This window comes from Carettochelys insculpta, chromosome 1, assembly GCF_033958435.1.
Source record: "Carettochelys insculpta isolate YL-2023 chromosome 1, ASM3395843v1, whole genome shotgun sequence".
NCBI classification, from domain to species: Eukaryota; Metazoa; Chordata; order Testudines; family Carettochelyidae; genus Carettochelys; species Carettochelys insculpta.
In genome coordinates this window covers 247614843-247641600 of record NC_134137.1, presented here as the reverse complement: position 1 = coordinate 247641600, position 26758 = coordinate 247614843, and the positions used below count along the sequence as shown (strand labels likewise).

At 42.3% G+C, this 26758-nt stretch overlaps 1 protein-coding gene across 5 annotated transcripts in view; it reads left to right on the top strand.

The window, feature by feature from the left end:
* LOC142018177 (gamma-parvin-like) overlaps positions 1–26525 on the top strand; it is a 46515-nt gene extending 19990 nt beyond the window's left edge. For all 5 annotated transcript variants that reach the window (XM_075003724.1, XM_075003733.1, XM_075003707.1 and 2 more), the window contains 7 exons: positions 1202–1257; positions 6774–6796; positions 9260–9321; positions 9408–9476; positions 11783–11884; positions 20172–20244; positions 23637–26525. In XM_075003724.1, the coding sequence (XP_074859825.1) occupies positions 1202–1257; positions 6774–6796; positions 9260–9321; positions 9408–9476; positions 11783–11884; positions 20172–20244; positions 23637–23716 (465 nt within the window). In that variant the 3' untranslated portion in view covers positions 23717–26525. The remainder of the gene's footprint in view (positions 1–1201; positions 1258–6773; positions 6797–9259; positions 9322–9407; positions 9477–11782; positions 11885–20171; positions 20245–23636) is intronic.
* Positions 26526–26758: the final 233 nt, after the last annotated feature.

Sequence of the window (26758 nt, the reverse complement as noted above, 5' to 3'; positions counted from 1 at the left end):
TCCTTTGAATTTCTAGAAATCTGTTGTTTGCAGGAATAAGCAGCCATTTTGTGTTCAGATCAGAAACGCCAGTCTGCAGGGGCTACAAATACTATGTTTTCTAATGGAGACTTTTCTGATAGGCTTTTGCTGTTTCCACTTAATGCAAAATAAAAAGCATTTAGATAAAGCAGAGAGTTGCTCTTGTTGGATGGAAAATTATAACTGATTATTCCCCCTAATGGTTCAAAATGTATTTGTCCATTCTCCAAAATCGTGAAATTGGCCTAAAGCTCATGAGATATTCTTTTTTTTTTAATTTGGGGCTTTTATTTACTTTATGATTTTTGGTGACTTTAGGGTGCACATGGGTCTCATTTTCAATCTATGAACAGCCATGAAGGCAGGAAGTTACTTTTTAAAATTTCATTCATTTAATTAAATGGAAACTGAGATTATCACATAGGTACATGAGTCTAAGATCTGGGGCTTTAAGAAAAAGCATCACATATCCCACAACTTGTGATATAATTGTGAAAATTGGCAACCCTGCATCAGATTTTTAACTGTGGGTGAATTTCACTCACATACAGGACACCACAGTAGGCCTACATCCTCTTTAAATCTCTGGAGGGATCCACATGGGACTAGAAGTGATGCATATGCCTCAGGCTTGCTATCTGCTGTAAATCCAGGAGTTGATTTTAAAAGCCTTTTTGTACATCTAACCTCTGACAGGCAGAGCCAGGTCTTGACCATTCAAGAAACTGAGCAATCTGGCCAGATCCATCAATGCATATGTTGCTCTGTTGTCAACAGAACTACACAGAGTTACTTTTAAGCATAAGTTGTACCTTTGGTGGATCAGGGCCAAATTGTGCAGAGCCGTACATGACTAAATCCTTAATGATTCTTCTTTGTCACCTTCAGATATAACTGTCAGTGTAGGATTCAGAATTGTAGGGTTACCATTTCATAAAAGCCTAAGTGATTTAGGAGCCCAAATCTCAATGAAAATCAATAGGACTTTGGCTTCCAGGTCCATAAAGTCATTTTTGCATGTTGTGTTTAGTGTCCTAAGTCACTTAAACATTTTGAATATTTTAAACTTAAAAGTTACAGCAGCAAACTCTTAATACAAGTTGTGTGTACTACTACAGATTTCCATGTGTATCCCTTGCAGTTAAACAACATTGTTTTATATTTGCCTTTTGTTTAACAGCGTACCTCAAAAGGATTAAGGTCAGAAAATGCAGTGGAATGTATCACAGAAAGCAGGTAAAAGAAGAAACATTTTGTTTTATAAATTGTATAGCAAAGGAGGATTGAAACAATCACTTCATTGATTTTTAAAAAATAGTGTGGCTGTGCCTATTTAAAAACATATTCATAGCAATCAAATATTACTATCCTGGTTAAGGTTTCCTTTGTGGTCAGCTACCAGGCTGCTGTCCTGTTTGTGACCTTTGGTTCACACATGCTTCCCAGTCTCTTGGGTTCATTCCTTCATCCTTTGTTTCTGGCACACTCTTACGGTACAGGCCCCTTATCTTGTACCCCTTCTGGGATGTGGGATTCCATGGCCTAGCTTCCCAAGGTTCTGGCTTGTTTTTTCTACTAACTTAAACACATGCTTTCAAGAATCCCACCTATGATGGTATCCTGGTTTACGGTTTCATTTTCTGGGGACGTTTTTAGAGTTAACACAAGGGGACACACATTCTGCAGAAGAAATTCTAAACCAGACGCTCTTTACTCATTGACAAAGTATGAAAGACCTTCAGATCTCAGACAGCAAATATGTGAACCCAAAACCTTCCCTCAATTTCCTCATGCTTCCTGAGAGCTCTTTGGGTATTGTTCAGTGTGTTCCAGGGAGTTCAGGATACACTAACACCTTTATCTTCCTTTCAGTCTTGTCCTTTCTTGTCAGCCTTTCCTCTGGTCGTCTAGTTCTGACCTCCTTTGCTAAAGTAAACCTCCTTTTCAAGGCCATTTCTCGCACTATCTCACATTATCTCCTCCTGTTCTTCCCCCTGGAGTTATTCGAATCTCTAGACCTCTATAGGCTGCAGCTAGGGGTAGTTGGGAAGCAACCATTCTATTCTATTTTTAAAAACTTGCTGGTTTCAAACTTTGTTTTTGTTCTGCATTGGATCAAAAGAGCAGCCTTTCAAAATACTTTATGCTTGAACACAAGAAGAATAGAAAAAAGATGCACCACCCCATTAATAGTCAGTCATCCAGGGGTTAGAGGAGCTCATGTGTATAACGCTCGGAGTGGGGATTTTAACTTGGGTCACTAGAAGCCTAGGGAAGTGCTTTAACCATCAGCCATTCTGAGGTGGACTAGTGTGTCTCACACATAAAATTCCATAGTGGATCTTAGAAATCTGCCTGTTAAAATTTTCATCAAAACATTTTGATTTCAATACATCAGCAATCAACCAGCTGTGGTCTTCAACAGCCTCTGTATTTGATATCATGGCTAAAAGCCATTAGTAAATCATTAATCTCTGGCCAGTAGTCTTCACTGTCTTGCTAGGACAAGATCCAGACTAACACGGCTACCCCTCTGATACTTGCTAGGACAAGATTATTCAAGTGTTGTTTGTCCTTACTGAGGGTCAGCCCCTTCGGTGCCACCTTCTTGCATAAGAGGAAGATGTAAACTTAACATACCATCCTACAGTGAATGAACCAATGAGGGGGTAATCATATAGACAGTTCAAATTGACCTGATCAAAAAAAATATTGATTTTTTTATGACCAAAAAGTACAATTATACATCATCTGGTTGCGGTCTAGTTACAATCTGTTCAGTAAGTTAAATATTTGTGGGGATTAGTAAACATACTAATGCAGAATTGTTTAATGTAGTAGAGGTATTTATTCATCTTTCAGAGCCCTTGTTGGGTTTTCATTGGTCTTAGCAAGGGTTGACTAATGACATCGTTAGTAATCCAAGCATGTTAGGTTATACAACCTGCAGTTAAAAATGCAAATGTATTAAATCAAAACCAGTTTACTTTTTACAGTAAGCCCTTGAGTTACGTGCGGGTTGCATTCCTGCAACACCAATGTAACTCAAATTTTTTGTGGAAGTTGAGAAGAGATGGGAGCCACGCTGCAGCTGGGTTTCTGTCTCCCCAGGGCTTGCAGGAGCTGGGAAACTGACCAGCCCACCAGCGCTGGTCAGTTTCCTGTCTCCCAGAACAGCAGGGATCTAGGAACCAGAGGGCACCCTGGTTTCCATCTCCCAGCCGCTCGCAGGACCCAGTGTGGTCAGTGCTGATGGTCAGTTTCCTGGGTCCCACAAGCAGTAGGGAGCTAGAAACCAGGCAGCAGCCTGATTCCAGGCTCCCCTCCCCTTGCAGAGCCAGGAAACTGACCAGGGCAGCGCTGTCATGAAAGGGTATAAACTGTTCAGGAAGAACAGGCAAGGGAGAAAAGGAGGAGGAGTTGCACTGTATGTAAGAGAGCGCTATGATTGCTTGGAACTCCAGTACATAGAGGGAGAAAAACCTGTTGAGAATCTATGCGTCAAGCTTAGTGGTGTAGGCAGCACTGGAGATGTGGTGGTGGGTGTCTGCTACAGGCCGCCAAATCAGGATGATGAGGTAGATGAGGCTTTTTTTTGGACAAATGAGAGAAGTTTCTGGATCGCGGGATCTTGTTATCATGGGGGACTTTAATTACCCTGACATCTGTTGGGAGACCAATATGGCGGTACACAAGCGGTCCAGGAAATTTCTGGAGAATGTTGGGGATCACTTCTTGGTACAAGTGCTGAAGGACCCAACCAGAGGTCGTGCGCGGCTCAACCTGCTGCTTACAAACAGGAAGGAACTAATGGGGAAGGTAGAGGTGGATGACAACCTGGGAAGCAGTGATCATGAGATGGTAGACTTCAGGATCCTGACCAAAGGAAGGAAAGAGATCAGTAAATTACACACCTTGGACTTCAGAAAAGCAGACTTTGACTCCTTCAGGAACCTGATGGGCAGAATCCCCTGGCATGCTACCATGAAGGGAAAAGGAGTCCAGGAAAACTGGCAGTATTTTAAGGAAGCCCTATTGAACACACAGAAAGAAACCATCCTGATGCGCAGCAAGAGAAGTAAATATGGTAGGAGACCAGACTGGCTTACTGGGGAAATCTGTGGAAAACTTAGGCACAAAAAGGGAGCTTACAAAAAGTGGAAACTTGTCCAGATATCTAGGGAGGGATATAAAGGTATAGCTCGAGAATGTAGGGCAGTTATCAGGAAGGTGAAGCAAAACTGGAATTGTAACTCGTGAGGAATGTGGATAACAAGAGAAGTTTCTAGAAGCATATTAGAATGCACTGTGGGATGAAGGTGGACAGCCTTTGGTGGGGAAAGAACAGGTTAGGAGCTATCTAAAAAAGCTAAACGTACATAAATCGATGGGCCTGGACCTAATTCATCCGAGGGTTCTGAGGGAGTTGGTGTATGTCGTTGATGAGCCCTTGGCCATTATCTTTGAAAAGTCATGGAGATCAGGATTGATCCCGGATGATTGAAAAAAGGCAAATGTAGTGCCCATCTTTAAAAAAGGGAAGAAGGATGATCCAGGGAACTATAAGCTGGTCAGTCTTACATCAGTCCCTGGAAAAATCATGGAGGGCTCCTCAAGGAGGTCATTTTGAGGCACTTGGAGGAGGGGAGAGTGATCAAGAATAGTCAGCACGGATTCATGAAGGGCAAGTCATGCCTGACCAATCTGATTAGTTTCTACAATGAGATAACTGGCTCTGTGGATAGGGGAAAAACAATGGATGTGATTTATCTTAACTTTAGCAAAGCTTTTGATACGGTCTCCCACAATATTCTTGTCGGCAAGTTAAAGGAATGTGGATTGGATAAATGGACGGTAAGATGGATAGCAAGCTGGCTAGAAGGTTGGGCCCAGCGAGTAGTGATCAATGGCTTGATGGTGGGATGGTGGTCGGTTTCTAGTGGAGTGCCCCAAGGTTCGGTTCTGGTTCCTGTTATGTTCAACATATTTATCAATGACCTGGATGAGGGGTTGTATTGCACCCTCAGGAAGTTTGTGGATGACACTAAGCTAGGGGGAGAGGTAGGTACGCTGGAGGGTAGGGATAGGGTCCAGAGTGACTTAGACAAATTGGAAGACTGGGCTGCAGGAAATCTGATGAGGTTCAATAAAGACAAGTGCAGAGTTCTGCACTTGGGCCAGAAGAATCCCAAGCATTGTTACAGGCTGGGGTCTGACTGGCTCGGTAGTAGTTCTGCAGAAAAAGACCTGGGAGTTGTGGTGGACGAGAACCTGGACGTGAGTCAACAGTGTGCCGTTGTAGCCAAGAAGGCTAATGGCATATTAGGCTGCATCAAGAGGAGCATTGCCAGCACTTCCAGAGAAGTGATCATTCCTCTTTATTCAGCTTTGGTGAGGCCGCATCTGGAGTACTGTGTCCAGTTCTGGGCCCCCAGTTATAGGAAGGATGTGGATACACTGGAGAGGATCCAGCGGAGGGCAACCAAAATAATTAAGGGGCTGGAGCTTATGACCTATGAAGAAAGGTTGAGGGAACTGGGACTGTTTAGTCTGCAGAAGAGAAGACTGAGGGGGGACCTGATAACAGCCTTCAACTTACTGAAGGGAGGTTGCAAAGAGGCTGGAGAGAGGCTGTTCACAGTGGTCACGGATGGCAGAACATGGAGCAATGGTCTCAAGTTGCAGTTGGGAAGGTCCAGGTAGAACATTAGGAAAAACTTTTTCACTAGGAGGGTGGTGAAGCATTGGAATGGTCTACCCAGGGAAGTAGTGGAGTCTCCATCCCTGGAGGTGTTTAAGTCTCACCTTGACAAAGCCCTGGCTGGGCTGATCTGATGGGTTTGGTCCTGTCTAGTGCAGGGGGCTGGACTCAATGGCTTTTTTAGGTCTCTTCCAGCTCTGTTGTTCTAGATTCTATGGGGGAACCCAGGAACCAGGGGCAGCCTGGCTCCCAGCTTCCCTCTACTCTTTGGAGCCAGGAAACTGACCAGGGCTGCTGCCCTGGTCAGTTTCCCAGCTCTGCAAGTGGAGGGGAGCTGGGAGCCAGGTTGCCACATGGTTCCCAGCTTTCCGCCACTCCAAGGATGAGGAAACATCTCCTGCCAGGGCTGGTAAGAGTCAGGCTGTTGCTCCTGACAGGAGTGGTTTCCCACTCCTTGTCGGGGTAGCAGTCACATTAAGCTGAGACACGCACAACATGAGACACATGTATCCCAAGGGTTTAATGTACTAACTTACAGCTATTGTATAATTCATTTTCATGGTTCAGCAATATTTTCCTTAGTTTGGTGCTAAAGAAAAAACAACCTGATCTTGCTCAGTTTGTGAGATTATCTAAAATTATTTCATGGGACACAATGAAAACATGGAGGTTGTTCCATGAATGGCAGTAGTTCTTCCCTGCTAGGGTTCAATCATTGCCTATTATATTTTAAATATTAATACAACTTTAAATGTTAGTATTATGAGCAGCTTGTTGGAGGGGCGTGTTACAGACTGTGCTTATAAAATAAATATGTATTAGTTTGTGTGCCAGTTAAAACTTTATATTCTTCCAAAAGCACATAAATACAGTGAACTGTAAAGCTATCTGTTGGAGCACTACCTCTGGTTAATGATTAGTGACATTATGTATTCTGTCTCCGGCTTCGTAGGAATCCTTATGGCATAGATATGCTTTGCTTAGAAATTGGATTAGTTCTGTTGCATGGTTTTGCTAATTTTCTTCTTTTGCTCTTGTTTTTCATCTTTAGAGAAAATTTAGAAGACCAGTCACGTAAGTACTTGGAAGGCCAAATTTAGTGTTTCTTTACTGCATACTGTTTTCAGAAGTTGTATGTATCCGATTCTGATCTCAGTGACATGGTAAATTGTGGTAATCCCAAGAGAGCTAGTGGAGTTACAATCAGAGTTCTCTGTAAGCAGTAGTTAGGGGAAATTCAAATGCCATTCAGCTTATCAGCAGACCATCTGTAACTAGGTTTTTTTGTTTCTACTTGTGGTATGCATTCACATGATCCTCAGCAAACATAGAAAAATATTACACACATGGATGAAAAAGATTAGAGGGAACATTGGGTAGAATGGTGTAATAGTGGAAAGAGATTAGAATTTCACTTGCTGACCCTACAAGAGAACCTAAATCCACAATGACAGTGAGAAATAAAATCTAGGGAAGCAAAATGATGGAACGGTGAAGTGAGATGAATCCCATTTACTTCACTAGAACTATTCATGTCTGTAATAGCTGCAGAACTAAGCTTCTGACTTGCTGCCAGTTGCATTCAATTCTCCTTTCTTTAATTTTCGAAATAATGTTTTGAAATCTTATCACTTGATGACTAACTTTACCAGCCTCATGAATCCAAAGAAGAATGTACCATCAGAACTATTGAGGGAAGCAAAACATTTAATTGGAAATTTACTGTGTGGAGGCCCAACAAAGGACCTGCATACTATGTCTGATCCATTTTGAGGACTTCCAAGGCTTGTTTGAGCCTGGCTATTTGCAAAGGAGTAAATTTCATCCTTGACGAATAAATGAGGTTGTTATAATGCTCATGTGCAATTCATGTGACCTATTATGAGTGCAAAGACAAAGCATTTTAATTGAACACATTTATTTTTTAATCAAATACTCTGTTAAGTGGTCTTCATTTATAAACTGAGGCAATGCAGAAAAAGCACAGTTTAATCAAAGGAAGAAACCTTAATTCACTCTCCAGTCTTCATTTTTTAAAATAGATCTTGCTTAAGAAAAGGAAGAAAAATGCACAGCTTAGCTCTAGAAGAAGGCTGTCTGGTATGTGACAGTGGTGTAGGATATACACACAATCCTGCTATTGATTTGATGTGGTCTTTGTGTCCTAACAATACCAAATCAACAATAGGGAGGATGACACCTACTGATGCTCTTTCAACACTGGGGACTTTCTGTAGGATAGCGGCTAATTTTGATGAGTATTCTCTCTCCTAAACAAAGCTGAATTCATGTGCCACTTCATATAGTAGTCAAAGTCTCCTGTTAGTTACACTGACATAACACCCTGGATTTTAGTGGCATTGGAGAACACTGTTCGTCTTAGGCAAAAGCAGTTTCGTTCATGAGGCAATGTGGGGAGACATATGCAGCTCTCATTACTGCTGATCAGAAAACTGGGGTGGGACTTGACAAAAATTTAATTTCCATTTTTCATTGCAAAGGTCCAGATTGCATTCCAATTTTCAAGCCCTTGTTCTTATACTAGAAATTATTAGGTGAGGTTCTATGGTCAGTGTTATACAGGAGGGCGATGTCTACAATAGAAGCATCTGTCAACAGTCATGTTTGTCAACAGAGTGCATCTACGTGCAAAAGCAGATCGACAGACCAATCTGCTCTGTCAACAGAGAGCAGGTGACCAGAAGCTCTGTAAACAGGGCTACCCGGTGAACTGGAAAACTTCCCTGTTGACAGAAGTGTCTACACTGCACTTCTGTAGACAGAACTCTGTCAACAGAAGCGTTATTCCTCAAATTTTCTAGGGATAACACCGTTGAGACGAATGCAGAGTTCTGTCGGGTCTCTTTCGACAGAATGCTTTACGTGTGTAGATGCTTCCTGAGTTATGTCAACAGGAGGCCCCTTCTGTTGCCAAACTCTCTAGTGTAGACCCAGCTGAGGTCAGATTACAGTAGATGATTCTAATGGTGCCTTCTGACCTTTAAAATCTATGGATTTAGAATTATGGGCAAATATTTCTATCATTGAATTTAGGACCATTCCCCACAGTATGTTTTTATGCAACATTCCCACTGATGTCAATGGAAATTTCAGGTACTGAAGAATGATCATGTGTACCCCTTATTTGCTGCTGATTTGATTTTTTGCAGCAGTTCAGGGTTATGGCATGCGAATGAAAAGAAACGAATTATAAAACCCATGGAACTTCAGCTTGCTAAGGGCTCATGCTAGTGACAGCACAAACAGTGAGGACCCAGGCCTGTGAAAACTGAGGCAGCTGATAAAAACAAATTATTTTTTCTGACACAGGCATTAAAGTCAGGCAAAGAACAATTCCACCTTCTCTCTTAATTGAAGCAGGGGAGGGCATATTGGGGAGCAGAGATCTCCCTTAACTTGACTTTTCCTGGGTTTAGCTAGTGAAGGGTCCCCCTGCTGTTTCAATTGATTTTAACGACTGGTCTGGTAGTTACTCCAGCTAATCCTAATGAGCATATATTGAATATTTTCCCATAGAAACAGATGCCTTTGATGAATTATTCACTCATGCACCAGACAAACTGGATGATGTGAAAAAGGTAACTTTTAAACAGGCATTGGTAGTTGCATTATAACATACAATTAATGAAGTCTCTACAAATTCCATTTCCCCTCCATTCTTTAGGCACTTCTGCAATTTGTCAACAAGCATGTTGGAAAATTAGGATTAAATGTGACAGATGCTGAGTCTCAGGTAGGACACTTGAGCTGTGTGTTGAAGTGTCTGTTGGTTATGTTACGATCACCTCCAAAATTCCTTCCTTTCTTCTTTCAACATGACAAATACACAAATGCATTCTTAGCCTGGGTCCAGGAAGATAACGTGTCAAGTTGGGAGGATTTTTAATGCCAACTGATAAGTAACTGAAGATAAGGGCTATGTATGGAACACTGTCCCCTGGCTGTATAAGTCCTGATTTTCAGAGGTCCTTGTACCCCTACATCTTCCATTGACTTAGGCTGGAAAAGGAAGTGCACATTATCTTTGAAAATTATGTGTATAGGCCTGAAGTGTCCATAGTGACTAGTGATTTTTGGCTGCCCAACTTAGGTCATGGCCAAGAGGCCCTGTTTTCACAAAGTGCTGACCAGCAGCCCTCTGATAATCAGCACCTTTTGAAGTACCTGAAGGAAGGCCCCCAAAATCACTGGGCGCCTTTGAAAATCTAGGTCATAATTTCTGGGTAAGAGTTCATCATTGATTTTTTTTTTAAGTAAAAGTCACAGACAGATCGCAGGCAATTTAAAAAAAATGTGCAGAAGCCAATGACCTGTCTGTGACTATTACTAAAAACATCCCTGATAGAGTGGAAACAAGCTGGGCAGCTGTGGGTGGCTGGGTGTTCCAGGGATCCCACTACCTTAGACCTACAGGGTCCCCTTCCCCCAGTGGTTGTGAGTGGAGGGCATCCCTCTGCTGCCACTGTGGTGGGGAGCTGCGGAGGTCCCCCTGCCATGCTTGGGCAGCAAGAGACTGCAGGGAACATCACCCTCTTGGAGCAGTGAGGGGCTGTGGGAGCCTCCTCCCAGCTCCACTGTGACAGCTGAACTGAGGGGATCCCTTGTCTCCCACAGCAGCTGCAGATCTGTGGGGGGCCTCCCTATTGCACACAGAGGATAGGAGCCATGGGAGACCCCTGCTGCTTGCAGCAGCTGGGACCTGCAGGTACCCCTTGCCAGGGTGGTTCAGAGCTTGGGAGCCTGCTGCCTCAGGGCAGTACCCCACAGTTCCCTGCTGCCGTGGAAGTGGCAGGACCCCTAAGGCCAAAGTCATAGAGGTCTTCTTGGAAATCATAGATTTTGGGACTTCTGCAATCTCTGTGTGACTGCACAATAGCCTTATTTACAGGGCATGGTTGTTCCGGAAGCATAGGCCTGTTTAGGGAACAATGTGGAGCCATCACCACAGGGAAAATTCCAAGAGTATTTGGGCCCCATCAGACACAAGCCCTCACAATGCAAAGGGAAGAGTTCATGCTGCAGCATCCATGAGGAAGGGTGCGACCTGCTCTCCTCCTCACCGGAGTGTGGAACTGCTGCTCTATCTCCTCCTACCTCCCTTCAGCGCAACTGGCACCTTTTGGGGCACAGGAGTGAGAGGGAAACTCTTCTTGTGCTTGTGAGATTTCAGGGATTTTAATTCTCCCCTGCCTCTGAGCAGGGTGAACTAGTGGAAGCAGATGGGGGTGGGGAAGTTCCTTGTGCTAGATTCCTTCTTGGCTTGCACAGGCAAGAGTGAGAGGAATCTAGTCTACAACCAGAACTTCACTACAACCATTAAAAAACCTTTCACAGAATACTAATTCCAGTGGCTTGCACTTTGTGGCTGGAGACTGCGGTATCAACCACAGAGAATGGAGCTTCTGGAGGGATTCCTATTAGGAGCCCGAGACAGAATTTCCTTTTATGTAGAGAGACATTTATTTTTGTTTGAAATCTCTTCAAACATGAGAGGAAATTTCAGAAAGGTCATTTTACTGCCATCCTCCCCACTGTGTTACATTCCTCCTAATAACAAGTAGTCCTGTAGCACCTCAAAGTCTAACATTAACTAGGTCATGAACTTTCATGGATGGGGCCCTCTTCTTCAGAGGATTGGAGCACACACTTAGAATCCCAGGTTTATATAGCAGGGAGGGGGATGCTGTGTATATAAATTTATTAGCCAATACAGCAATATAAATTTGTTAGTCTTTAAGGTGCTACAGGACTGCTTGTTGTTTGTGAAGCTGCAGACCAATGCAGCTACCCCCCGAGACTATCCTTCCTAATAAGAATTTATGAGCAAGCAATTTATATAGCAAGAAATGATATTCTGTGTATAAATTGAAGTCAAGGAAATCAGTCACTAGCTTGTATAACTAATAGTGTATATATGTTCTCAACTCCCTTTTTTCATAAAACAACATTTATCTCTCTGAGTAAAACCCTGTATCTTTTTTTTTACAGCTTTGGTAAAAGCCAGTTTAATAAATAATACTAACGGGATTCTTCTTATAGTTTGCAGATGGAGTTTTCTTGCTTTTGTTAATTGGACAACTTGAGGGGTATTTCCTGAATTTAAGGGAGTTCTTCCTGAACCCAAGCTCTGCTATGGAAATGGTAGGTTATTTTTATTTACTTAAGCCCTGATCCTGCACACACCTTACATGTGCTTTATGTACATAAATAGCCCCAGTGAAATTACTGAGACTACTGACAATGGGCAAAATTAATCATATGAACATGCATTTGCAGGATAGCAGCTTCTGACAATACACAAGAGTGCTCTAAGCATGTTATTATCGTATTTTTAGAAAGCAGGTTCCTGTGCCAAAGGCTGTATTGAAATCTACCATGATCCTGCAGAATGAAAGCAGTCATTATTTGCATTTATTAACAAGACAAATGCACTGAATTCCAAGTGCTTTAAATAAACATGTTTGTTGTGTGGGTGTTAATGTGAATGCAACATTAAATCAACAGCCGTAGAAATAGCTTTTTCCATTTAGCCGCACAGAGGACACAGCAGTGAGAGGGACCACAGAGGCTCCGCACATTGTTCTATGACTGTACCTCAACCATAATCTGATGGATATATCTTTGAGGCCTCATGTAGACTAGGTGACATTTTTAAAAGTTTCCTGCTATTGCTAACATCAAGTCAGTTGAACCTTTGTGAGCGAAGTTGAGAGCCTTCTTGTACACAGTCTGTCAAATACTGACCCTCTTTTAAAACTCTCCTCATTAGATTTGGGAAAAGATGAACTTGAACTGAATCAAAATGAAACATCTTCATCTTCAATCACCTTTCTTTCCCCCACTCTGTTTTTTTGTTCTGATTCCATTAGATTGGAAACAAAACCTTTTAATTACAAATCATTCCAGAAGAAAAAATATCAATAAAACTCTTAAAGAAGTTTGAACAAAACAAAGATGGTTTTGTTATGTTCAAAAAGTTTTGTAGAAAAGGATTCCCATTCTGTTGGCCAGCTCTATTAGTTGATATCTAAACTACTTCCTTGTTAGGAATGTAGATATATCTATTTTCCAGAGGCAAATTGCAGACAGTGGCAGAGTTGGAAGTAGAATCTAGAACTACTGACTCTGGCTAGGTCTACAGAGCAAAGGTATTTTAAAATAATCCTAGTGTCTACACAATGCAACCATTATTTCAAAATAATTTTGAAATAGTGGCTTGCTTATGTAGAAATTGGTAAACTTCATTCCAAGAGGAATAGCACCTATTTCAACAAAGGTACTGTTAAGGCAGGGAACAGAGCCTATTTCGAAGTCAGCCATAGTGTGTCCAATGGCTCTATTTTAAAATAGGCTCCATGTGTGTAGACAATGTATTTTGAAACAGCTAAGTGCTATTTTGAAATACATTTTGTGTGTAGCAGTGTTATTTCAAAATCTGGAATAGCTCTTACTGGTTGTGTCTACACGTGCACGCTACTTCGAAGTAGCGGCACTAACTTCAAAATAGCACCCGTCGCGGCTACACGCGTCGGGCGCTATTTCGAAGTTAACTTCGACGTTAGGCGGCGAGACGTCGAAGTCGCTAACCTCATGAGGGGATCGGAATAGCGCCCTACTTCGACGTTCAACGTCGAAGTAGGGACCGTGTAGACGATCCGCGTCCCGCAACGTCGAAATTGTGGGGTCCTCCATGGCAGCCATCAGCTGGGGGGTTGACAGACGCTGTCTCTCCAGCCCGTGCGGGGCTCTATGGTCACCGTGTGCAGCAGCCTTTAGCCCAGGGCTTCTGGCTGCTGCTGCTGCAGCGGGGGATTCATGCTGCATGCACAGGGTCTGCAACTCGTTGTCGGCTCTGTGGATCTTGTGCTGTTTAGTGCAAGTGTGTCTGGGAGGGGCCCTTTAAGGGAGTGGCTTGCTGTTGAGTCCGCCCTGTGACCCTGTCTGCAGCTGTGCCTGGCACCCTTATTTCGATGTGTGCTACTGTGGCGTGTAGATGTTCCCTCGCTGCGCCTATTTCGATGTGGTGCTGCGCAACGTCGATGTTGAACATCGACATTGCCAGCCCTGGAGGACGTGTAGACGTTATTCATCGAAATAGCCTATTTCGATGTCGCCACATCGAAATAGGCTACTTCGATGTAGGCTTCACATGTAGACGTCTCCACTGAATGGCTTAATTTGAAATAAGGCTGCTCTGGCTATGTCTACCCCACAGAGATCTTTCAAAAGAAGCCCTTCCAGAATATCTCTTGTGAAAGAACTTCTTTCAAAAGACTGTGTCCACACATTAAAAAGTGGATCAAAAGAGTGATCTGGTCTTTCAAAAGAGAGCATCCACACAGCCCCTGCCCTTTTGAAAGAATGGGCCAAGTATCAAAAAATCAGGTGCGATGAGGAGTGCTCTTTCAAAAGAAGGGCCCTGTGGAGTGCCCTGAAACAGGAGTGGAAGAGCACTTTTGAAAAGAGCTCTGCATTCTTTCAATTTACTTTCAAAAAAATGCTTTTGGTGTGTAGACGCCCTATGGGATCTTTCGAAAGAGCTCCCTTCTTTTCAGAAATCTTTCGAAAGAACTTCCTAGTATAGACGTAGCCTCTCCATCCTACTCTCTATCCATTGGACACTACCCTCAGAGAGGAATCCACTGAGAGGATGAAGGACTGTGCTGTGATATTCTGTATCTCAAGAATTTTCATCTTAGCAGCGTTTAATCTCAGGTACTGGACATATTACTGATTTTTTGGTCAACGTATTGTTTACTTAAGCTTTTTTTTTCTGTCTGATAGCCTAAGTGATATGAAAAAGTCTTTGAGCTACAGTAGACAGACTACTTGAATTTAAAACACTTCCTCCAAATCCCTTGTGTTCTCTAACTTCCCCACATTTTAGACATTAATTGGTACAATAGAACATGACAATGTAACCTTCCCTTCACAATTCTGAGATTTAGAACATGAAATTCTTGTCATGAAAGTGATGCAAATCAGCTGTATCTTCAGGATCATTATTGTCTATCTTCATTCACTCCAGCTAAAAACATAGTTCAAAGCCAATAGATGCAGTTTGTGTACCTTGGGCAGAGAGAATTGGAGAGGATGCTAGTGAGGGCGAAAAACCCAGGAAAATATAGCAAAACCTGTATCAGGCAGTTTAGAATATTGTCTGCAAACTCAAATCACATCGAATGTGGTTGTGGCAGAAACTTGCTCAATGCCTTTGCCTTTCAGAGCTTTCCTCAGCAGGCCATCAGCTGATGGAGTTGTTATCCCATGGCATCAGTGGATGGTGTAGTCTCTGATCTCCCTCTTCACCGTTCTCCCTTTGATGTCATACATCAGTGATTCCCCATTTACAGTAACATTTTCAGAACTATTGGTTAGTCAGTTTTAAAATCCATTTGAAGTGTGCCATGCTAATTTTAGATCATTCAAGTTTTTTTTTAAATAAAATGTAACATAGTACCACGTCCAATGCCTTAGAGAAGTCTACATGTATTATGTCAACACCATTGCCATTAACAATTAAACTCATAAACTCAACTAAAAAGATATTAGGTTAGTTTGATGTAATGCATTTTCCATAAATATCCTTTCCCATTACATTACCCTCTTTAATTCTTTATTAACTGGGACCTGTATAAGCTGCTCATTCCATTATATTGACTGAGATGTGGCCGTCAGGCCTATTACCAGGACATTCTGTTTACCCTTTTTAAAAATTTGCACAAGGTTAACTTTCTTCTAGGTTTCTGAAAACTTCCCCAGTGCTCCAAGACATACTGAAAATCAACATTAATGGTCCAGAAAGCTATTCATCCATCTCTTTTAAATCTTTGGATGGAAGTTATGTAGATCTCTGAATTTAAAAGGTCTGATGCTAGTTGCTTATATTTAACATCCTTCATTGAAACTAGAAAGAGTGTTATCTTCACCATATGAAGAAACCACTTCATCTGTCACTCCCCAAAGACATTATAGAAATAGTTATTGACACTTGTGCCTTTTCTGCATTGTTATTGATAATTCTACCAATTCCATCTATCAATAGACCAATACCATTGTCAGGATTCGTTTGGTTCTAACATGTTTAAAATTTCTTCTTATTGTCTTTATCTCTGCTGCTTATAGACTTTCCTGTGTCCCATTGCTTCTCTTATCATTTTTCTACAATTCCCATACACTTACACACACACACTTTTTATTGCTGCCTATACTTCCTTTCTAAACCAGCTAATTTTTTTAACCAACACAGGCTTGTTCCTCGGTTGTGGGATTGTGGGTTTTGGGGCATCTAATAAGATTTTCTTAAATGATTCCTAATTATCATTCACAATTATCCTGATTACGTTCTTCATTCTGGCTGATTTGGCTCAAAATTATTTTCAGTTTTGTAAAGTTGGCCCCATTGAAGAACCAGGTTTATATATTAATAGCCTGAACTTTATTATACTTGCAAGTCATGACTATATGTACCTAAGTTGCCATTAATTTTAGTTCTGTGATCAGTTCCTCTTTATCTGTTAGGAAAAAGTCTAATAAAGAATTCTTCTGTGTAGGCTGCAACACTTTTTGTGCTAGGAAAATGTCATCTGTAGTGTTTAGAAATTCCAGGGATGTTTTAGCATTGTCAGCATGAGATCTCCAGCATATGTCATGCAGATTGAAGTCCCTCTTGATCATGCAGCTTATTTTCTTACACATTACAGATAGGTGCAAAAGAGGTGGTTATCCTGTTCCTGACTGTGATATGGTGCTGTGTAGCAGACACCAGCTCGTCCCCCATCTGTGTTTTATCAGTTAGGACATGGATCCATAAGCAGATCATTTTCTTCTAAGTCATAAATTGGAAAAAAAAAAGCCCAAACTATGCCATTTTTGACATAAAGTGCTATTCCCTCTCCCCTTTTCCCTTTTTGATCCATCCTAAACAGATTACGACATTGATTTGAACATTCCAAATACGAGAATCATTTTACTGTGTTTCATTAATACTAACTAGGTCAAGATTATGCTAAAAAAAGAGCAAATCTAATTCCTTTTGTCCCTTACTCAGGTTCCTGAGTTGTCTAGGCAATTCAGAAACAAGAGTCCTGTGGTACCTTATAGACTAACAGATATTTTGGAGCATAAGCTTTCATGGGCAAAGACCTGCTTCATCATATGCGTGATTGTGGGTTCCTCAGCTCTTGTTCCCTAGCATCCCTCCTCTACTTGTGCTACGCTGATGACATCGTCATCTTCTGGACCCATGGAAAGGAGGCACTTGAGTTACATGGTGATTTCAACAGTTTCCACCCCACCATCAACCTCAGCCTAGACCAGTCCACACAAGAGATCCACTTTCTGGACAGCACTAAGTGATGGTCACATAAACACCACCCTATACCAGAAACCCCCAGACCACTATTCTTACCTACATGCATGCAACTTCCACCCAGGGGACACCACATGGCCCATTGTATATAGCCAAGCACTAAGATGCAATTGCATTTGCCCCAATCCCTCAGGTAGAGACAAACACCTACAAGACCTTTACCAAGCTTTTCTAAAACTACAATACCCACCTAAGGAAGTGAGGAAACATATTGACAGAGCCAGTTGGGTACCCAGAAACCACCTGCTACAAGATAGGCCCAACAAGGAAAACAAAAGAACACCACTGACTATCACATACAGCACCCAGTTAAAACGTCTCCAGCCCATCATCAGTGATCTACAATCCACCCTGAACAATGACTCCTCACTCTCATAGACCTTGGAAGGCAGGACAGACCTCAGCTACAGACAGCCTGCCAACCTGAAACAAAGTCTCACCAGCAACTATAGACCACACCACAGCAAACCTGAAAACAATCCCTGCAACAAACCTTGGTGCAACTCTGTTCACATATCTACACCAGCAACACCATCACAGGACCTAATCACATCAACCACACCATCAGGGGCTTATTCACCTGCACATCTACTAATATAATATGTGCCAGCAATGCACGTTTGCCATATATGTTGGCCAAATTGGACAATCTCTACATAAAGAATAAATGGACACAAATCAGGCATCAGGAATGGTAATATACAAAAACCTGTAGGAGAACACTTCAGTCTCCCTGGACACTCAGTAACAGATTTAAAAGTAGCCATCCTGCAACAAAAAACTTCAAAAACAGACTCCAAAGAGAAACTGCAGAGCTGCAATTAATTTGCAAATTTGACACCATCAATAAAGGATTGAACAGAGACTGGGAGCTGGCCAATTACAAAAGCAGTTTCTCCTCTCTTGATGTTCACACCTCCACATTAGCTGCTGCTGATGGACCACATCCTCGGTTACTGAATTTACCTTGTCAGCTCTGGCCCTACTCTTGACTGGGAATCCCTCCTTTTCATGAACCTGTAATTTAGACCTTCCTCTGGAACCCCCACTCATGCATCTGAAGGAGCAGGTCTTTGCCTACCGAAGCTTATGCTCCAAAATATCTGTTAGTCTATAAGGTGCCACAGGACTCTCATTGTTTTTGAAGATACAGACTACCCCTCTGATAGTAGGCAATTCAGTAATTTCTTCTCTTCATGTCCTTTGGTTCCTCAATTAATTTTGTGTTCAACATCTCAGTTTTGTGCTGAGCTCTCATATCTTTTCTCTTTTTACCTTAGTAGTTTAGCTCCCTCCTGCTTACTCTGGCCAGTCTGTCTCTGAGGCCATGTAAACTTCATAACACCTCTCACCACAGAAAGTGGATTGATGCTTGACAAAACCCAAATCCTGAGTCACTTACCAACCCAGAAATTTACTCCCACAGTCTTCTGCCTTCTGTCTTCTTTCACTTGTGGGAGAGGAAGGATTTTTTTTTTGCCTTTTTTTTTTTTTTTAACACTTCCAGCTTCCCTGAAGTTATCTGCAAAATGTCCTGCAATGCAGTGTCACTGGTTCCAATAGGCATTATCACCAATGTATCCTTGCTTGTCGACCTCAGAAGCCTATCCAGTCTGAGCATTGTCTCATGTCTTTGCTCTAGGAAATCAGCCTGCCTATATGGCAGGTGTTGAGAAGGAAGAGATGGGACAAAGACAATCTAGTGGCACAGGGCAAAAGAACTGAAGAGTCTGTAACTACTACAACAGACTTTTATCCAAGACTTCACATATTTCCTTATTCCTATAAAGCTGGAAATGCTGAACAGCATTCTAGTGCTTTTGGTTCTATCTGGAGGTGTAGAAAGATGAATGTGTTCCCTTTATCTAAACCAGTTTGCCTATCTGCCATAAATGCCAGTACTGTGTCTTTAAAATTTATATCAAAGCTCGGCATTCAACTTTTATGTGGAAGTCTCACAAACTTGCTGAGAGGAAAATATGACTCTTCTCACTTGATGACTTCATTAAACAATCATTTTATCTATCCCTGGGTAAACAGTTTGTAGCTCTCTACAATCCTTTCATTTTCCTCCTCTGCCATGGATTTGGAAAAGAATCTGAACTTAGTTTCAAACTCAGCCACTGTTGTCTGTAAATTATAAAACCCTGTGGAACATTAAAGTATCAATTTAGCGCAAAATAAAATACAGCTGCAATGTACCTGGTACCCCCTGAAGAATAAACTGATCAGTAGCAAGTAGAATGGCCAAGGAAGCAATTTACGTTTTTGTTTAGTTTTTGTTCATATGTCATTGAAGGAACAGTCTCTTGACAGTATCTAAATATACCACCTGCCGTTAGATTGTTAAAATCAAGAGGGGAATGAGATGTAGATTTTAAATAAATAATAATAATAAAAGAACATTTCTGTTGTCATTTTGGGGTGAATGCATGCATCTGCAATGTTATTTTCCCGATGGGAAAAAATGCTTCATTCCTATCTGAGGAGGTGGGACTTACCCATGAAAGCTAAGATAAATATATTAGTCTTTAAGGCGCTATGGGACTGCTTGGTATTTGTATCTCATGTGCCAGAGCCATGAGCATATCATCAATAATAAGTATGTATGTCAATCTTTGTATGTTGAAACACTATTCCAACGTTCATGGTTACAGCTGTTTAGAACATAGCAAATCTTTTGGGATTTTAAAGGAAAAATAGAATGCTTTCCATAAATGTAACTTGATGTTAAAAATTTCCCTGTGTCTTTATCAACCTTTTAGCTTTTGGGATCCCATCAATATAAGGTTTTCAGAAAACTTTTAAGTCAATTGATCTTTCTGAGTCCCTCATGTAATTTTAAAAGTAAATTTGCTTTCTATTTTTCTAGTTTGGTAACTGGCAGAAGTGATTATATGCTTTCCACCAGAATTAAAGATATTAATGATTAAAGAAAAATATGTTGGTGCAGCAGTGCTAACTCCCACGTCAACTACCAAAGAAATAAAGCATGCACTATCTGTATTTGGCCAGCATTTACTTTCTGTTTCACTGATCTCCTCTTCTGATCAACAGCTTCACAATGTTAATCTTGCAGTGGCTTTGCTGACAGATGGAGGTGTTCTAGATTTTCCTGTCAATGCTGAAGGTGAGTCACAATATACTGTTTGTTCTGGAAGAGAATGATATTTGCTCTGGTTCATGAAAAGCTAAGACAATCAGACAGACTGGTGTTTCTTAAACCTTTTGAGACCATAGAATACCAAACAGTAATATAATAGACCAAAAAAGCCAATACCACAACCCTTCTGCCAAAAAACCCAAACAGCAACATTTTCAGCAAAAACAAAATGAAGTAATTTAATTAGGTGGTATAGCAGTGAAGAAATAACATTGTATCTGATTTTAATATACTTTCATCCCTTGCTATACCAGCACAGTTGGTTCCCAACTTTCTGCTCGTAGGCAGAAACTCGTAAGAATTCCTTTTAAATTACATGTAAAAGCCTCTGATTAGTTCCTAGGACTCCTAACTCAGGGAAGGAGTGGCAGCAGGTAGTGCGGCTTTTGAAAGGTGAGTGAACCTTGGGTTGGGGAGGCTTAAAGGCTGTGGGTAGTTTAGGGCTGTGAGCAGGAGGGAGGGTTAAAATCTGGTGGTGGGTTGGGGGTGGGGGTTCAGGCTGCTGCAGTTTGCAGCCGGCGGTGGGGGTCAGGCTGCAGGGTCGTGGGGGGGGGGGTCAGATGGCGGGGGGTCTGGCTGTGGGCTGGTAAGGGGGTCTGGCTGCCACAGTTTGGGGGCCGCGGAGCCGGTGGGGGTCAGGCCATGGGGCCATGGGGGTTACAGGTGGCGGGGCGCGGGGGCGTCTGGCCGCAGGGGTTGCAGGTGGAGGGAGGGGGGTCTGGCCGTGGGGATGTGGGAGGTACAGGTGCGGGGCGTGTGTGGCCGCAGGGGTTACAGTTGGCAGCGGTGTCAGGCTGCAGGGCCGTCCGGGGGGCTCAGGTTGCGGGGCCAGGAAGGGGGTCTGGCTGCTGCTGTTTAGGGCTGGCGGGGGGTCAAGTGGTGGTGGGGTCTGGCTGCAGGGCCGGCAGGGGTATCAGGCTGCTGTGGTTTGGGACTGCGGGGGGTGGTGGTCAGGGTACAGGGCCAGCAGGAGGTCAGGCTGCAGCAGGCTGGGGCTGCGGGGCTGGCAGGGGGTGTCAGACTAGGGGGGTTGGAGCTGTGGGGAGGAGGGTAAGGCTCATATTAGTGGGGGGAGTTCACTTGTAGAGTGTACTAAGGTAGGTAAATGTGTCCCTCTTTTAAGCGAGTACTTGTAAATAAAGTACTCGTTTAATGAGGGATGAGTGTATTTTGAATTATTTTTCCAAATGCTCAGGGCACACCTGTGAGTTGTTCACAGAACACCTGGGTTCCGTGGAACGTAGTTTAAAAACCACTGAGCTGGAGAATCTTTTCCAACGAAACACCCACACATCACATAACACTTCCTTTGTTATGCGGCTCCTGTATATATCCCATATTGTAGCAATCTAGTCTACACTTTAAAAATGTTCTATTTTTATAATACCCACTATTTGATAAATTAATACTGCTTAAAGCAAAAATAAAACTATCTAAAATATTTCAGTAGTTGTTGAAATTTCCACTTAGAAATAAGTGTGTTGGCTTGCCAAAATCGGAAGGTGAATAGATTAGTACGTCTTTAGAGCCAGAAGGCTTCATTTTGATCATTTAGTCCAAGCTCCTGAATAACAGACCATATAATTTCACCCAGTCTTTTCCTGAATCAACAACCTGTTGCTGAATTAGAACGTATCTTTTAGAGAGACCTCAAGTTTTAAATAAAGATGTTAACTCATGGGCAATTTACCATGTCCCACAGAAAGCTGTTCTAGTTCTTTAAAAAAAGCCCCTTTTTCCACGTGGGTAGCCCACTCATGAACAATTTTGGGGGGGATTTGTGTACATATGAACATATGGAAGGGTCATCTATCTATACCTAAGTTGTTGGGTAGAGACAATCAAAAATGGAAGTTGTGGGAATTATGAAAATGTTTGGTTATCTTTTTGATTAACATTTTGTTTTGGATGGTTTTTTTTGGTTTGTTTTTTTTTGTTTTTGCAACCAGCTCTATTCGTGGGTTGCTGTCATTAATGCCAGAGTGAGTGATTTGTGAGGAAGCAAAGTAAAATTGGATTCTTTTTGCTCTACATATGGAACTTGAGCTGTGTCTGCACTAGAGAGTTTTGTTGACAAAATTTGTGGAGCATCTATACACAAAATGCATTTTATCAACAATCTGTTGACAAAACTTGGCACTTCTGCCAACAGCATTCTGCCTCTCTGCAGTGAGGAATAATGCCTTTTTTTCAACACTTTCTGTCAACAAAAAAGCCATGTAGATGATCTGGGGGCCCCTCTGTTGATAGACAGGGCTTTTGATTCACTGAACAGCCCTGTTTGCAGAGCTTCCACTTGGCCATTCTGTCAAGAGAGTAGCCAGGAAGTCTGGCCACTCTCTTTCAATGGAGTGGATCACTTTTTCAACCCACTTTTACATGTGGACATGATCTGTCAACAGGAGTTTTGCCAGAAGATCTCTTCCAACAGTAACTTCTGTCAACAGGTTGCTGTAGTGTAGGCATAGCCTTGGAGTTTAACTAACCTTTCTAGTTAATCTGGGAAAGCCAAAACTGTTAAAGCCTCTGAGTAGACCTTTTCTATGAGTGGGTTAAATGCATTAGACATCCATTTCTCCAAATCTGCAAGACTGCCTTAAATAATATTTACTGTTGATGAATGTGGGAGATATAAGTGTGTCATTTATGTACAGCTACATAGGACAGATCCTTGGCTGATGAATGTTGGTATTTGATGGAACTATACTGGTTATATCAGCTGAAGATCTGGCCTAGTGTACCACTGGTCGATGTTCAATACAAAGTCATACACTTACATTACCTGAAGAGGAGCATCAAGCCCTTTACTGGTCTCACTGGTTGGAAGAAGTAGTGGTTTGAATACAAATTGATATTAACTAGCAAAGATCTTTGTTGAAAAGAAATTGAGGCAGCTTAGCAGCACCTCATGCACATTCAGAATATGGAAGTTAACAGTGGAAAATGGAAGCCTCCAAAAGAGCAGGAAGTACAACCACAGAACAAAATGCAAACACTACAAAGCAGGGACATGAAGCATCAAGGCAGTGCCTGCTACTATGCACATTATTGTAGAATCACAAAAATACAGCTATTAAGCCTTATTAAATTATCTACTCTGCTGTCTGCCAGTGAAGACTTATTTCTTATTGTATATTATTGAACCTTATTCCAATGTAGTTAAGTGGTTTCCTCCGAACTAATTTAAGAAATCAACAAAATCTGACAACTTTTCATTTCCTGTTTTGGTTTTTGATTTAGTTAGATCATAATTTGAGGAAAGTGAAAGATTACCTTCACAGCTTTGACATTTGCAGTCTCTCTATCTGAAGGATTTCTAATCTTTCCCAGATGGCTTGTTTCTTACTGTGTATCCACAGATATTGTGAATAGAGATATGAAGACAACACTGAAGGTTCTCTACTGCCTGTATTCTAAATACAAGACCAGAGAAATGTGAAGAGTGGACCCAAGAACTAGATTTTCTTGCTAGGATTTTATGGGTTTAGTTTTTAATCCCTAGCTGTATGTTTTGCAACTTTGCACATGCACTCACCTGTGTGTGATACTTGTTGCATTAATATGCTTTGAAAAGTGTATATGCCTGCAAAGCTGCAGTTATTTAACTTGTGCTATCTATAATACAAATTTGTATATGTGTGTGTGTGCGCGCTATCTATAATACAAATTTGTATATATGTGTGTGTACGCGCGTGTGTGTGTGTGAGATCAGGGTTCACTGTATTGCACTGTTCCCTGGCTATGAATTTTGCTGCAGAATCTACCCTTTGATCTCTATGTAACCCTAGAAGCACTGAGACCACTGACAAGACAATCTAGAGTCTCTGCTCTACAGCCTTGGCTGAGAGGCAGTTGGTTTTTAGCTCTTGTGGTAAAGCACATGGCTTTAGCCCCTAAGGTCTCAGGTTCATCCACTCCTGCTTATGAGCGGGGTGTCTCAGCCTGACACCTATAAGGTTCCAAATGCTGCAAAGACTAATTGATGTACTTATTCCAGCCCCTGGCTGCAACCCTTATCCCTTTTATGAGAGAGGGAGCTGGATGTTTTTCAATCTTCCCGTCTGGACCTGCTCTGAGGTGGCTGCAGCACTGGGATGGAATTGGAGCCCCTGGAGGAACTCAAGGTGCCTAGGCTAATAAGTCCTGTACAATGTTTTCAGGCAGGATGATGAGAACATGAACTTTAAAAAGTGACTAGTTGGATGAAATGGGGCAAAGCTTGACATGTTTCAAAAAATCTGCTTGCTTGCTTGCCTCTTAAAACACATGTTCATTGGACAGACCGAAGCTTATGTAGGCTGTTCTATGCCTCCTACAAAAGTAACCCCAGGCCTCTACACCTCCTACAAAAAGGAAAGATTGCTTTACAAGAGTGCAGAAGAGCCCCTTTATTTTCCCTTTAATGCAGCACCAGATTGTGGATTGCTGCAGCCCTTTTCTCCCTTCAACACTTGTGTGCCGACACATGGCTGGGCTGAATGCTAGTTTCTGTACTACCAAAGTGCAAGGGGAGAGAGTAGTATGACTCCACCTTTCCCCTTACAAAGGCTGCGTGGCAGGGTTGGGTTAGCAGTATTGCTCATTCTATCCTTGTGTAATCCTTCTGCCAGAAGAAGTCAGCAGCAAGCAGGGCCGGATTCGACATCCAGGGGTTCCTTTTTATCCCTCTCACTTAGAACTGGCTCAAGCTCCCACCCACTAGCCTGGGAAATTCACACACCCCTGGGTGCCTCAGAGAAGCAATGCTTCCCCAGTTGCAAGCACAGAGTCTGAGTATAGAAAAGAAACTTTTCATGAAAGAGGCAGAAAGTCACATGACATTAGCTTGGGAAAATACCACACCCAGAGTTCATCGTCAATCCTCAAGTAACTGTCCCAGTTCAAATGGATTGAGCAGTGTACTTTGCCGCTCAGGCTCACCAGTCCAATACTGTAAACAGCCAATCCACACACCCAAACTTTCTCCATACCCCACTTCAAATTCCCCCTTACAGCTCTGTCCAGTCCATGCAGACCCTGACATATCACCCTGATGCATTCCCTCATTGAACCTAAGGCAATGCCACCTTTGTGCCTGTCTGGCATTCCGCTTGCCCCTGCCAGCTGCCTCGCTGGCCATCCACCAGTCGCTCCTGCCGGCCGCCTGCTGCTTCTCTTACCGGACATCTGCCGGTTGTGCCTGCTGGCCATCTGCTGCTGTCTTGTGCGTTTTGCTGTACCCAAACCCTGTGATTCTAGCTCTCCATAGCTTCAGCTACCAGTGATTTCAGCTCATAGTCGCATTCAGCTCTGGGCCTAGCCACAGCATCTCAGTATCCACCAATGTAGATTCTCACAGAAAACTATAGACTTATTCTTAGGTCTACCTTTGAACAGTGGGGGGTGGGGGAGAGAGAACTAGTCAAATCAGTCTTACAGGTGTATAGCCAAAAAGCTTCCAGCTAGCTGGTTCAACCACTATCCCTCCCCTCTTTGTCTCCTCAAAATGCTTTGAGGGAGGGAGCCCTCTGCAATCTGTATCTTACATAGTAATGATGACAGCCCTGTACGCCCACAAAACTTTAAGCATTGGTGAGACTCCACAATTCTTACACTGGATGATAGCATAAACTGTGACTTTATAACAACACGTTTACAAGAGACAAAATTTCATTGCTTCATCTGCTCCCATCAGGCTTTGTTTACAAGGCATTAAATATGCACACCTTTGCATTTTCATGCAAGTGATCTCTGAAGGACACATTCCCCAGATCCTTCAGCAGTATTGAGCTCCTGCTGGCACATTCCTTACATCCATAACTGGACTGAGGGGAATTTATATTGAAACCTTTTTGTAGCTGCCATTTCTGAGTTTCCTCCTGTGCTGCATGCAAGCTACATATGTTGGGAATATGCGGCATAACTTACACTAGCCTATATTTCCACCAGCTGCCGCTAAGGCGGTGCACCACCTCAACACCCATCCTCATATAGCTGCGGCTGCAAAAGCCACACACACCTCTTTCAACTGCCACCCTTGTGTTTAAGCCCTAGGCTCTTGGAGGCTTTTTTCAGCTTCTCTTGACTGTAAAGTTATTTTATATTTGTATTTCATGTATATTTGTGTGATGTGTAAAAGCTTTTGATATGGGAAAAAGTGAGTTGTGATTTTATTTTGGCGTCCCTTTTAACCAATTTAATTTCCCATGTCAGAGACTCTGACATCTGATCCTCAATCAGATTTCCCAGTCTGAGCATTAATATGGGAAACCAAGGCACTCCAAGTCTGAGTGCTGACATTTAAGAACTGTTGTGTCTACTTCTGGATTGTGTAGTCTAAAAGAGATCTTTAGATGCCGTTATTGATAAATCTTCCAGTTCCGGCTTTGAAAAATTATAATTATGCAAAACTACTGAAGGAGAGAGCTCCACAAACTGCTATGAACATAATAATACCATTTGCCTTGATAACTACTGAGCTACATTTTGCAAAGGAAAATCC